The sequence below is a fragment of the Pterocles gutturalis genome, unplaced genomic scaffold (genome assembly GCF_000699245.1).
Source record: "Pterocles gutturalis isolate BGI_N339 unplaced genomic scaffold, ASM69924v1 scaffold50054, whole genome shotgun sequence".
In the NCBI taxonomy this organism is placed as follows: Eukaryota; Metazoa; Chordata; class Aves; order Pterocliformes; family Pteroclidae; genus Pterocles; species Pterocles gutturalis.
The window spans coordinates 7,132-21,362 of NW_010129973.1; the positions used below are offsets into that span (position 1 = coordinate 7,132).

A 14,231-nucleotide genomic window follows, 5' to 3' on the forward strand; every position below is an offset into this window, starting at 1 on the left:
GGATTTATTTGCATTTGATTTTTCCTTTTGTTCCTTCCAGATCTCCTCCTTGCTTTTCTCATGGTCTAGCTGTTATTTGCTTAAAAATCTATCTTTCCTTGCTATATTTTCACCCATTTCAGCCCTGCCCAGCTCTGTACCTTCATCTGTGAACTCCTCTAGGGAGCCCGGAGCCCAGAGCCCAGACACAGCTGAGACTCAGCAAATTTTCCAGTTCGCAGGAGTTTCAAGGGCTTTTCAAAGGCAGGGGCTCCTTTTGTCCAGATCAACTTTCCATGCAACAAGTGCATGCTAGTACCCAGTGTGCCATCCCAGAATGGGCATGGGTTTGGGTATTTTTCTATGGAACTTGTGTGGTCAGGAAACCTCTTTTCTCAACTCTTTTAAAAAGCAGGATCACCCCTTGCTGGAGCAGCCCAGACCTAATTGATCTGCCCTTGGGCTATGTGTTGCCAGATAAGGACGTGAAGGACATTCCTATCCCCCCTGGCCAGTCATTCACGTACAGCTGGGAGGTCACTACTGAGGATGGGCCAACACAGGCGGATCCTCGCTGCCTCACCCGTTTCTACTACAGCTCCATCAACCCAGTCCGAGACATGGCCTCAGGCCTGATTGGGCCCCTCCTGATCTGCTTTAAGAAGTCCATGGATCAGAGGGGAAATCAGGTGGGTCCTTCCTTTGTCACCTCAGCTGCCAGGCTGAAAGGGTGGAATAACTGCAGTGGGTGAAATATTTGGGTAAAACCAAATTTGTCTGTTCTGTCCTCTTCAACCCAAACATCAGTCCCAATGCCCCTGCCATCCTCATCCTCCCTTGCATGCTCCCTTGTCTCCAAACCTGGGCCCTAACTCCTGTGAAACAGCAGTAAACTCTTCCCCAGGCTCTCCAGGGTAAGTTCTGGCAGCTACACTGGGCCCCAGGGGTGCTGTGATCAGACCAGCAATAACCGCTTCCCTCTCCACCTTCCAGATAATGTCAGACAAGACAAGGTTTGTGCTGTTTTCGGTCTTCAATGAGAACCACAGCTGGTACCTGGAGGAGAATATCAGGCGGTTTTGCACTGATGCAGCCCATGTGGATAGCCAGGACCCCCAGTTTTATGCCTCCAACGTAATGCACAGTGAGTGCTCAGCTAGGGGCTCCCTGCAAAGTCCCAGCAGGCACAGGCTCATCCCTGCCCGAGGAAACAAGCAGGAAACATGTAGCAACAGGAGAATCAGGTCCTGATGAAATATTTCACCCCTGCTCTCTTCCAGCTATTAATGGCTTTGTGTTTGACAACCTCCAACTAAAACTCTGCCTGCATGAAGTTGTGTATTGGTATGTCCTGAGTGTTGGGGCCCAAACAGATTTCCTCTCCATCTTCTTCTCTGGAAACACCTTCAAGCGCAACATGGTCTTTGAGGACATGCTTACCCTTTTCCCATTTTCTGGAGAAACAGTCTTCATGAGTTTGGAAAAGCCAGGTTAGTAACATGGGCTATTCTATAAACCATGGACTTGGCATCACAGCAGAGATAAGCGAGCATCTTATCTCAGGTGGCAGCCCTGGGAGCTAAGGGATGCACAACCTGCTGGAACAGCAAAGTGAGAGTCAATGATTAAATCCTTCCAAAGCTTAAATTAAATTACTGTATTTTACTTCATTAATAGGGTGCGTTAAGGTCACACATACTGTCAAGCCAGTAAGCTGGCTGCAGTAACCTGAGCCCTGCAGAACTTGCATCTGCACCCTTGGCTCCAAGTTTGGAGGTCAAGGAGAGCGGTGGTGCTGTCCTTGATGTGGGTTCGGCCACTGGTCATGGCATCCCATTTATCTCCACACCTTTGCAAGGACGGAAATCATAGCCATAGAGAAGTCCTAGGAAGGATTTGCTTCAGAGTTTGGTTTTATTTCCCTCCACTCAGCATTTTTTCCTTAGCATTTGCAAAAGTGACTAACCAAACACAGAATTTACCATGTGATTGCAAACACTGATACGATGTCATGAGCACTGCACCCTGAGCCAAGCTGACAGGGTTTTTAGATAGCCCAGGAAGCTTTCTAAAACCCATATAAACATTGCATCCATTTGAGCTCTGATTTTTGCCTGCTGATATGAAGCAAGCAAACAGCTCGGCCAGCAGCAGATGACAGCTCTCTCCAGCGTCAGAGGCTGGTTATTACACACCCCTCACCCACTCCTGGCACCTGGAGAAGAGGCACTTGTTGTGGGGAGCAAACACATTGGCCAGGGATGTAAGCAAAGGCGGCCTTTTCATTTCTTTCTCCTTGAGTGGGAGAGATGTGACAACTGTGTCTGGGAGAGGGTGTATTTGACAGCACCAGCATGTCTTCGGGGGTGGATTATGGTGATTACTGCTGGCAATAATCCTGAAGGCTCTGTGGGTTCTCAGTGCGTTAACTGTTCTCACCAAGCTATTATTGGGGTCTCATGGGTGCGTGTAGCTCGCTAAGCTCTGGCAGGAAACACCAGCCCTGCTGATGGTGCTTGTCAGGACTGGTTCTGATGTTACCAGCAACCCTTATGTCTTGTGAGTCTGGCTGTAAGATACTCTAGGGATTATGAAAACATGAGATCACTACCACAATCAGAGGCTGCCTGAAAATATAGGTTGCACTAGTAAGGGAGCGGCATGGGGATGGCAGCTCTTCTGATTTCCCACTGTGGTGGGCTGATAGTGTCCTCTTGTCCTCTCTTGAGACAGGTGTCTGGATGCTGGGATGCCTGAATCCTGATTTCAGAGACCGAGGGATGCATGCCAAGTTCACAGTCTTGCAGTGCCAACATGAGCAATACACTGATGAGGAAGATTATGTAGATTTCGAGGAGGAGGAAGGCGCCTTTGACTTCCAACCCAGGGGCTTCTCTAAAAGAAAGAGATGGCACAGGCCATATGTGAATGAGCAACTGAACAACATCACCTCTTCCAGAAATGAGACAGAGAAGCCAAGATTGTGCTTGACAGAACCCAGCCATAGGGCCCTCCTGAGCAATGGTGGGATTTCTGATCCCTCTTCCAATGGCACATCAACACTTTTAGGAACAGTACCACATTCACCTGATATTTCCATGTCTTCTCTACCAGAGACAAACTGTGAGCCAATGTCCTATGAATCCTTCCTGGACGATGAAAAAAAATTGTCAAAAATCATCAGCCAGGATGAAGGGTTTGGAGGTCTCCCACCTGGAGAACATTTGGCAAGTGTCAGTGGAAGGGTCCATGGTACTGTGAGCTCAGAAGAAGGTCAGCAGTGGCTGCACCAAGCCACACCAGTTCTGGAAGATGCTCTGGCAGGAAAGAAGGTGACAAAGATCTCAGAGGTGCAGGAGCCAGTAAAAAGGATGATAGTCCAGTCTGGTGGTTCATTAGAGATCCTGGAAGCAGAGCCTCAAAAGACAACTACTCATGCAACAGGCTTGTGGGACTCAATTGCTTATGCTGCTAGCAAAGCTCCCCTGCAAGAGAACAGGAACTCATTTCACCAGAATGACCTGGAGCGCAGCCTGGGACTTCAAGACATGTCTTCACAGGGTGCTGAGGACACGTTGCTAGGAGAGGCTGATAAAATATCCTTAAATCTATATGAGTCAAAGGAGACAGTCAATACAGAACCAGCCCTAAGTACTGATCATAGCTCCTCCTCCACACTGGACAATCTTTCAGACAAGACAGAAGACAACAGGACTTCTCATGCTGTGGTTCACAGTCACACCAGAGAAACCAATTATTCATCAAATGACCTAGATGCTAGGCTGGAAAACAGACTTCATGAACTGGGTTCGCAAAGCTTTTATGAATCTTTTGAACGGAAAAATATTTCTTTTTCAGACTGGGGATCCAGCAAACCTGTACAAGAACAAATCCTCACAGATGAGAGTAACTCCTTGCCTGCAAAAAGTGTCACAGAACAAGAAGCTGGTGAACTTGCCAAAGGCACAAGACTTCTAAAAAACACCTTTGCACCGACCAACGACCTTGAGTCTTCCAGCTATATAATGATGGAAGAGAAGGATGAATTAATCTTGCAGGCAGTGTTTCAGGATGCTACAGCCACTAAGGAATTGCCAGAGATGGACAGTCTTGCCTTTCCTGAATCAAACGTTGTGGCCAATGACACAAGGCAGTTCCCAAATGCTTTCTTAAACAGCCCTGAGCAGTTTCTGAGAGATGGAACTCCAGCCCCAAGCAGGAGTGGCCCTGACTGGAGGCCTCAACAAGCCAGGTCACTGGAGAGCAGAGGCCTGATGCACAGTCTGCGTCTTCCCAAAACCAGTTGGCCAGGCAGCAGGGAGCCCCTCTCTGAGGGTAACAGAGCAGAGCAGGATATGGCCAGCCAGACCCCTGAGACAGCAGTGAATAAGAAAGCCCCAAAGGCATATGGTCCTCATTCCCCCTTTTACAGCACTCACTTCAAAAAGAGGTCCCTGATACCAAGCGACACTTTGTCTGAGGTGATGGCAGCCCAGCAAACCCTGGATGAAAAACCAAACCCAGGCAGAGATGGTCCACAGGCTCTGCTTGGAGCTAGTGCTGATGAGGTGCATCCTGAGGGGAGGCCAAGCACAGATGGGGGTGTACGGAGCAGCAGTGAGGGGGTCCAGCACAGCAGACACTCCTTCCCCATGCGGGGAGCACTGGGGAGCAAGGTGGCAATGGCAGGAAGCAGCTCAGAAATGCAGCCTGCTGCGGTGGCTGCAGACCTGGCCTCAAACTGGGACCCAGTCTCCCTGAGGTCAGTGGGACATCCTGGGGGCTTGCGGAGCCCCGCTTTAGCCAAGCTGCAGCTGGGCAGAGGTGCTGTCTTGGGGGCACCTGGGAGCAAGCAAGCTCAGGGGAGAAGCCAGATGGAGGAGGAGAAAAACTCTGTGGAGCAGCTGGGTCAGTTCAGTCCTCAGCCTCAGCAGCTCAAGGCCAATGCTACAGAGGACTATGTGCCTGAGAGCACATCTGGGCAAAGCCCAGGAGAAATCCCTGTGAAACCAGCCTCCAAAGAGAACTATTCCCTGTCTCCAAGCAGCCCTGCTCGCAAGCACAGCACTACCAGAAAAACAGCCAAATATGTGCAAACCAGTCCGGATGGATGGCAGGTGCTTGGTGAGGAAGATGTCCTCAGAGAAACAGGGAAGAGAGAGGGCCAGGGCCTAGGAGACCCCAAGGAGGATGAGGAAAGCAACAGCACAGCTGGGAAGAGGAACCATGCCCCAGGACACAGGGAGAGACCAGCTCTGAACGGTGGGGCCCATTCCAGCCCCTTGAGGCCAAAGACTGAAAAGCCAGACTATGACGAATATGGTGACACACAGCAGACCATAGAGGATTTCGACATCTATGGAGAAGAGGAGCATGACCCACGCTCCTTCCAAGGGGAGGTACGGCAATATTTCATTGCAGCGGTGGAAGTGATGTGGGAATATGGGAACCAGAGACCCCAGCACTTCCTAAGAAACACGTAAGTGTGACTATCCCTCATGTATTCCCCCAGCACTGTGTGACATGGCTCAATGCGTAAATTGGCATGTCCTGGCAGGCAGGATCACAGGTCTATGACTATATGACCCAGCCAAGCAGCCTAGATGCTCCCATTACCTCCCCTCCAGCTGGGGAGTTTTGTAACTCCAGCAACCTTGAGCTTCCTTGCAAGTGGGTCAGGGATGCTTTAAGCTCTGCATCACCCCTGCCCTGCAGCAGCCCTGCCATGGCTGCCCTCTCTATGGGTCAGTATCACCTGACTTCCTTAATTGCCCTCACCCCAGCAGAAACCTCTGGACCAACAAGAGGAAGCTTTTCCGGCAGTACCGCAAGGTGGTTTTCCGAGAGTACATGGATGAATCCTTCACACAGCCGCAGCTGCGGGGAGAGCTGGATGAGCACTTGGGCATTCTCGGACCGTACATCAGGGCAGAAGTTGAAGATGTCATCATGGTGAATTAAAAGTTTCCATTTCCTATAAAACCTGAAATCCCCCCATCGCTGGCTGTGCTCAGCCAGAGGAAGTGTTGAGGTGGGTCTGTAGGCTCTGCAATGCCTGTGGGTTCACCTTCAGGGCTCATGGGCAGGAGCTGCCCCATTGGCACCCTGCGTGGCACGTGGATGGCAGCAGGTTGGGAGGCAGAGCCACCATTCAGAGGGACCTGAGTGTCTGGAGGATTGGGCCAGCAAGAACCTGTGTTCACATGCAAAGTCCTGGACCTGAGACAGACACAACCCCTGTAACAGCATAGCCTGAGCAGCTCCTGGGCTCCATGGGGAGCCTTTTGGGTGACAGGACTGTAAAAAGGGTAATGAGGTAAGCAGGGTTCAGTACAGGTTCTTTGGGTGCTCTGTGTGAGGGCAGGCTTAGGCTTCCCTCACCACCAAAGGTCCTTCAGCACCCACCTGAGGAAGAGGGGAAAGGCTGTTCACCAGGCTCAGGACTCATATGCCTAGAGAAGTTGCAGTTTTCACTGAAATCTTCACCAGGATGGATTCAGAACCTTTGCGCTCCAGAGACAGCAGTGTAGCTGACCTTGCTCCCATTGAGCAGGGGAATGGCCTCATCCTTCTGACATGACCAGGATGCACTTTCCACTGGGGATCACACTGCACAGCCACAGCTTGTGGCTCAGCAGGGGTTGGCTACTGCATGGGGACCAGCTGGAGGTTCTGGGCACCAGGCACATGGCTTCCTCCCTCCCACGAGCTGGCTGGACCCAACCCCAGGGTCCAGGGCACTCTCAAAACTGCACTTAGCCCCCTCCCACACTCCCTTTGCTTTGCCTTCCCTCTGGTGCAGGTTACATTCAAGAACCTGGCCTCGCGACCCTTCTCCTTCCACTCCACACTGCAAGCCTATGAGGAGACAGAGGGTGCAAAGCAGGGTGGAGAGGCGGTGCTGCCTGGCGAGGTCCGGAAGTACTCCTGGAAAGTCTTGCCCCAGATGGCACCCACTACGCAGGAGTTCGACTGCAAGGCCTGGGCTTACTTCTCCAATGTGGATCTGGTAGGTGGGAGCCTGCTCTATGGAGCATCCCAGGAAGGAGAGATAGCCAGCATGCCTGGGTCCTGGCTCTGAGGTTAAGGGTTTTCCTATAGTGCTGTGCTGAAACCAGTCTGTGGCAGTCTAGATTCTCAGGTGTCTAATACAGTGATGAACGCATGCTGGTGTTTTCTCTTTCCTTCTCTTAACTGGGTTTTTCTGCCTTTCCTCAGTTGTACCAGCTTATGAGACTTGCAGGGGACTAGTATCCTGCAGTTTCCCTACCCCTCTGCCAAATATGGGCTGAATTTGGCCCATGGGTTCCAATGTTAGTGGGGTAGGGACTGTTGGACAGACAGACACCACTGCTTTTGAAAGCACATGCAAACACTTGCTGCACAGCCCTTCTTAGCTAGGGGCAAAGTGGGAATCAATCCAGTGAACCCAGCATGTCCTTCCCACCCTGCATGTGCCATGCCCTGTGCATGAGTGGGAGCCAGGCCAGGGATGCAGACAGGGCCACCACTTTCCTTGCTGCTATGCTGCTTGCAGGCATCAGCACTGCTTCCCCCTCCAAGGCAAACCCTTATTTCCCGGTTCCCTGTCAGGAGAAGGACCTGCACTCGGGCCTCATTGGGCCACTGATCATCTGCCGCCATGGGGTACTGAGCTTCGTTTTCAGGCGGCAGCTCGCTGTGCAGGAGTTCTCCCTGCTCTTCACCATCTTTGACGAGACCAAAAGCTGGTACTTCTTGGAGAACATGGAGAGGAACTGCCATCCTCCCTGCCACATCCTGCAGGACAACTCTGACTTTAAGAAAAACCACTCCTTCCACGGTGAGGACACTCGCCCTTGCCCTTTCCATCCCACAATCTATATCGGGATGGAAAAACCCTGGAGCCTACTGCCTTCCCCAGCCATCAATGGCTATGTGAGTGACACACTGCCTGGGCTGGTGATGGCGCAGCAGCAACGGGTCCGATGGCACCTCCTGAACATGGGCAGCACTGAGGATATCCACTCCGTCCACTTTCATGGGCAGCTGTTCAGTGTCAGGACTAGCCAGGAGTATCGCATGGGAGTCTACAACCTTTATCCTGGTGAGATGCAGCACAGGCACTGTGCACACGCCAGCTGCTGGGGCTTCATATCCATGCCCATTAGGAAGTGCAAAGCTTGTGAGGGGATAGCAAGGAGGGAGAATAGATCTGGAAGAGTCTGGCTCTGTGTCTGCACTGTGCTTGGCACTGTGGTATCCCATTACACTCATTACAGCCAGTAACTCCCCTCTGCTCTGCTCTCCATTCCTGGCCAGGTGTCTTCGGAACAGTGGAGATGTGGCCCTCACATGCTGGGATCTGGCGGGTAGAGTGCAAAGTGGGAGAGCATCAGCAAGCTGGGATGAGCGCTCTCTTCCTTGTGTACAACCTGAGTGAGTGATCCTCTTTGCGCCTCTGGCCCACTTGCTGGCATGGCCACAGACAGCATGTTTTTGAGCTGCCTCCCCCAGGGCTCTCAGTGTTTCCCCTGGGGTGGCCCAAGTGGGGTCTTCTGGGTTTTCACTCTGAAAGAAAGTCACAACCTCAGCCCAGCAGAGAGCACAGAGTCAGGGACACACGTGGGGTGAAGGCTGGCAGACCAGCTTCATTTGCCTGCAAATATTTGCCCCTAGAGCTCTTGTTTTCCAAAATTGAGGGTTCCTGGACCTCCTGTAAAATCCACTTACCCCAGCAACTCTGTGCACACACTGGTGCCTGCCTGCACTCTCAGGAAGGTGCAGCGCCCAGCTGCCTAACCACGTGTCAAGAGGTAAACCAAGGCACAGAGTGATGGCAGGAGGCATCAAGCAGCACTGCCCGACTACAGGTTGCTCTGATAGAAACAGCCCCAAGAGCAACTGCAAAATCCACAGAAAACCTCTTGACTCCATTCACCCTAGAACAACACGTTTCTACCTCATTGTAAGTAAGCACTGGGGGAAGTGGTTTGTGAGAGCAGTATTTTATCACACAGTGACAGTCTCTCTCCTCTTCCTAAAGGAGTATTAAATGTCAGCAAGAAAATGTTTCTGTAAGTTAAAAATCTGCTTAAGATTTCAAATTTGCATTTTCCCCAGAAGCATTTGCCATGCAGCAGAGATGCCAAGATGTTACAAGTTGCTAGTAATAACAGTTATTATAAAAGGCAAACAGCCCTGTGCTCAGCAGACCAGAAGAGAGACACAGAGAGACAGGGGTGTCAGGCAGACTTTCCTTTAGCAATGTGATATTTGTTTTTAAAAGATGCTACCTAGCAACAAAAAGGTCCAGGACCAAGACATGGGTATAAGGAAGAGACGCTTGTCAGCACTGCTGGGAGATCATGACATCAGAATGAGGGGTTGGAGACTCAGGGACAGGAGTTTGGCAAGACACTGCTGTGGCTGATGCTGGGAATTCTCTGATGCTGACATTGGGGTCAGGAGCAAGAACTTCCAGCACCCCTAAAATTCAGGGATGGATGTGGCAGCATCGGAAACCCATGACTTGGTGTGAGACAAACAAGCCTGGGGGCTTCTGGAGGCTTGACTTAACCTCCCTGAGCCTGGAGGCTGCTCCCCAGCCTAGGCTTTTCCCCCAAAAGCCTTGTTATCTAATCAACTCTCCCTGTTTTTTGTCCTCCTTCCCCCTGTTTGGCTGCAGACTGCCGAAATGCCCTTGGCCTGGCCTCGGGCCACATTGCACACTCTCAGATCACAGCGTCGGGGCAGTATGGTGAGTAGGGGTTGTTATTGGAAGGAAGGCAGGTGAGGTTGGGGCAGCTTCAGCCAGCACAACTCACATGCTTTTCTGCCCAAGGCTCTGGTACACCAGGTCCCTGGCAGAGTCCTTCCCCCACCCATGCTTATGTCAGTATCCCACTTGGGACCTGGCGGTGCCTTCCCACGTGTCTGGCCTGTTGTGTCAGTGCTCTGCTACCCTGTACACGACTACTAAACCCTAGGGTGATCCTCAGGCCCCATCCTGCGGATGGACTTCTCACCACCTTGGGTGGTGCATCAGGGGCCAGCAGCAGCCTCATATCTATGCACTCTCCTTGCAGGGCAGTGGGCTCCTTACCTGGCCAGGCTGCATAACACTGGCTCCATCAATGCTTGGAGCACTGACCGCAGCAACGCCTGGATCCAGGTAAGAGGGGCCCTGCGGCTGGGTGTACCGCTAGGGGCATTGCAAGGGCATGCTCGTGGCTAATGCACTATGCAGAGGGACCTGCACAGATAGCCAGTGTCTCTTCAGCTATGTCCTGCTATTTCCCCTGCTTCCCCTCTGGGAGGGGAGCTGAGATCCTAATGGCAGTTGGTCTGGCTATGGTTGCTGCTGGCCTGACCCCCAGATCCATCCTCGGTGCAGCAGATGAATCACTTGATAGTCCAGCTGTAGCATTAGATTGTGCAAAAATATCCCAAAGACCAAGTGAGAACAGCTCACTTCTCCAAACAGCTCTCCCCTGCCCTCTCCCAGCTGTTGGCTGGCTTCTGCCCTTGTGAATGACTATTTTAACTAGTTTCATAACCTGTGCTCAGTTGTGTCACAAGGAAATTAGTTCCATGGGTTTACAGTGTATTGCCTGAACATGGCTTGGGTTTTCTGTCAGAAATAAATCCCTGACTTTCCTTCTCAGGTGGACTTTTTACAGCTCATGATTATTCACGGCATAAAAACCCAAGGGGCCCGGCAAAAATTCTCCAGCCTTTACATCTCCCAGTTTGTTGTCTTCTACAGCCTTGATGGGCAAAGGTGGAGGAAATACAAGGGGAATGCCACCAGCACCCAGATGGTAAGATGAACAGGTCTTGAGGAGAGTGTCTTCCCTGAATGGGGCCTCTTGGGGTGATGAGGGCTAGGGAGCTCTATACAGAGACCTCCTGAGCCCCTGAGACATTTGTTTAGGGCAGGAACAGTGAGCATTCAATGCCAGGATGACTGAATCACAGATCACAAATCCGCAAGGAACTTGCTGTCTATGTCCAACTGCCTCATTTTAAATTGATTGAGCTATTAGTTTCCACGATCCCAGGTGCCTGTGAGATCCACAGCTTAACATTATGCTGCATGTTACTTAGAGCTAGGCATAAGATTTTGCTTGAATATCCTTTTTGACCCGAAAGGCAAATTTGGCTTTCTAAAAGCATTGTGCAGATGCAGATGATTTGCGGGATCTCTACTCATTAGAAAAAAAACACAACCTAAATACATGTAAGCTGATCATTCCAGCAGAAGAAGAAAAGTAACCAGAAAAGCTTCCATCATGTACACCAGCTGTGGCGAAAACTTTTCCCAGGTTCAAAAGTCCCAGGGCTGACTCTTTTTTCCTTTTTTTTTTTTTTCGCTTTGGTGAAAATATAAAAACACGTTAATTTGCATGTACCCTAAGATTCTCCTCTTACTCTTTTTCAGTGGTTCAACCTGATTTGGCCCATCCATACTTCTTTAGTCTGAATCACATCTCAAATAATTTCCCTGAGTTGCTGTTCTCTTGTAAGGATGGTGACAAGATACAGAAATACCAGAAATGCTCTTCTCCCCACTAATCCTGGTCTTGTCTAGCTCCCTTTCCACTGGCACAACAATCCTTTTTCTCCCTTTCCCTGCAGCTGTTCTTTGCAAATGTGGATGCAACCGGAGTGAAAGAAAACCGCTTCAACCCTCCAATCATAGCCCGGTATATCCGCATTAAACCCACTCACTACAGCATCCGGACAACACTGCGCATGGAGCTCCTTGGCTGCGATCTGAACAGTATGTCCCACCTCTGGATACCAAGCACCAAAGCCAGGCCCTGATCCACTGGGGTGCTGAGTGCCAGCTCCGTATGTTTCAGGACTCCCCAGGCAGTTGTGGAGGGGAAAGGACGAGGCTGGAGATGGCATTGAGATGTTGGTGGAACAAAGCTGGCAAATCTCATTATGGTCTTAGAGAGAGCAATACCAGAGGGAGAGCACGGGGTCAGCTCTCACTACTGCTTTTTCCTGAACCACCAGAAACCTCCAGCAGCAGCTAAACTGACAGGAGGGGAGCTGCTGCCTCAGTCTGGGGGAGCAGGGAACAAGCAGAGACAGACACCATGGGCTTTTCCTCTGGTTTTGCCACTCCGAGGTGAGACTGCTTTGGCCCGCAGAATGACCTGGAACAGTGGTACCCTGGGATCCTTTCCTTAGCTTCACACACCAGCAGGGTGCACTCTCCAGCAGCAGCAGCATCTGTGCTTTCACGCCACACCTTATACCTGCCAGCAGGCTCTGAGGCAGCTGTGCACATGCACACCTGATCACATCCTGTGCAAGGTGACTCCCCACCACGTATTCTTGTCCTTCCCCTGGAGACAGGTTCTCCTGATGTCCTGGCAGAGGCACGAGTTCTTCACATTCCTCATAGGTAAAATCTCCAGGGAGAAAAGAAGGTAGGACTAGTGACAGGTGCAGTCCAGCACTCCCCAGCCAAAGCCATGCTGCACACAGAGGCCCTGAGACCATGACACTGCAGCAAGGCACAGAAGTGCCTGTAACCAAGGAAGGTGCATGGACGGCGGCTGGAGCAGTGAGTAGCCAGAAGGCATCTCCATGATGGGTCTGTTCTTCCCTCTGACAGGCATCACTCCTCTCTTCCAGGCTGCTCCATGCCCCTAGGAATGGAGAACAGAGGGATCCCTGACCAGCGCGTCTCCGCCTCCTCCTACAGCACCAATGTCTTCTCCAGCTGGTCACCCTCCCAGGCTCGCCTGAACCTGCAGGGGAGGACCAATGCATGGAGGCCAAAGGTAGCCCATGCAAGGAGACACCCAGGCAGGCAGCTGGGGCACGGGCAGGCAGGTGGGATCCCAGCAGGCAGGCTGGGTGCTTGCAACCTCTCCTAGCCAGGGCTGCATGGGGAGTCTGTACAGCCATATGCACCGTGCAACCTGCCTGTACAAAGGCAGGAGAGATGCCTCACCAATTAGCACCCACCAACTCCCACCAGATGCCTAGTAGGGCAGGTGAAGCCCAGGACTATGTGCAGGGCTAGCCTGGCTTCAGCTGCAACAGATGTGTCTTTCCCATTGCTGCTGAAGAGTTGAAGGCAGTCTGTCCTTCCCCAGAGCAACAGCCCCGGTGAGTGGTTGCAGGTGGACTTTGAAGTAACCAAGAAGGTGACTGCAATCATAACCCAAGGTGCCAAGGCTGTCTTCACCCACATGTTTGTGAAGGAGTTTGCTGTCTCCAGCAGCCAGAACGGCACGCACTGGAGCCCAGTCCTGCAGAATGGCAAGGAGAAGGTAGGCAGAGCTGCTCCATGGCCAGAAGCAGGCCATGGCCACCCCCGGGGCAGCAAGCACAGCCCTTGGCAGCAAACATGCTCACATGACATTTGCAAGATCAGTGAGTCGGGCTGTGCTTTTTCTTCCCTAAAGCATTCCCAAGTGGTGCTTGTCTGGGCTGACTGTGTCCTCAAGTCATGGGCTCATATACGAGCAGAGGAGAGCACACCACGTATTTCTCTCTCCTCTCTAGATTTTCAAGGCAAACCAAGACCACACCAGCACGGTGATGAATACCCTGGAGCCACCCCTCTTTGCTCGCTATGTGAGGATACACCCCCGCCAGTGGCACAACCACATTGCCCTGAGGATAGAGTTCCTCGGCTGCAACACTCAGCAAGAGTACTGATGGCTGCAGGGCCAGCGCCAGGCAGAGGACTCGCATCCAACCGGACACTGAACTCTCACCTGGGCTGCAGCCAGCCCTCCCGGGCCCTGGCTGCCCCTGCTGCCAGAGAGGAGAAGGCCTACAGAGCTGTCGTGGCTGGCTCGTTATCAGCCTTTTCCTGTCCCTCATCTACCAGATGCCATATAGTCAGACGTAATGCTGAAGAATTAAACAGTAATTTTCCAGTGTAATGCTGAAGAATTAAACAGTAATTTTCCAGTGTCTCTCTGTACTTTCTCCTCTGCTCCAGCCTTGGAGTCCTGGGGGCTCAGTCAGCTTTACCATCAGCTAGTAATTAATTATCCCCAGAGCTTCTCAGCTTTGTTTTGCACAAGCTCTCACTGCCTGGTCACAGCCTGGGAGGAAAACGAAGCAGCAAAGTAACACCCCTGCCTGAGGCGGGGTAGCCTTCAGCCTGGGATGACAAAACCTGCCACCCTGGGCCCTTCTCAAGGAAACCTTCGTTAGCTTCAAAGCAACACTACATCTCTCCTGAGCACAGTGGCTAATGCTGCACAAGGACAGCTGGCTGCAGTCTCTGGACC

General features: G+C 51.8%; 1 protein-coding gene across 1 annotated transcript in view; it reads left to right on the forward strand.

Moving 5' to 3' along the window:
• LOC104466583 (coagulation factor VIII-like) overlaps positions 1-13,647 on the forward strand; it is a gene marked incomplete at its 5' end in the record, with an annotated part of 20,261 nt that extends 6,614 nt beyond the window's left edge. The window contains 16 exons of the mRNA XM_010080055.1: positions 457-668; positions 973-1,123; positions 1,260-1,469; positions 2,713-5,458; positions 5,766-5,931; positions 6,782-6,988; positions 7,573-7,801; positions 7,883-8,065; positions 8,281-8,397; positions 9,647-9,718; positions 10,047-10,132; positions 10,626-10,781; positions 11,599-11,743; positions 12,613-12,761; positions 13,080-13,256; positions 13,492-13,647. Of these exons, the coding sequence (XP_010078357.1) occupies positions 457-668; positions 973-1,123; positions 1,260-1,469; positions 2,713-5,458; positions 5,766-5,931; positions 6,782-6,988; positions 7,573-7,801; positions 7,883-8,065; positions 8,281-8,397; positions 9,647-9,718; positions 10,047-10,132; positions 10,626-10,781; positions 11,599-11,743; positions 12,613-12,761; positions 13,080-13,256; positions 13,492-13,647 (5,162 nt within the window). The remainder of the gene's footprint in view (positions 1-456; positions 669-972; positions 1,124-1,259; positions 1,470-2,712; positions 5,459-5,765; positions 5,932-6,781; positions 6,989-7,572; positions 7,802-7,882; positions 8,066-8,280; positions 8,398-9,646; positions 9,719-10,046; positions 10,133-10,625; positions 10,782-11,598; positions 11,744-12,612; positions 12,762-13,079; positions 13,257-13,491) is intronic.
• Between the last annotated feature and the right edge of the window lie 584 nt (positions 13,648-14,231).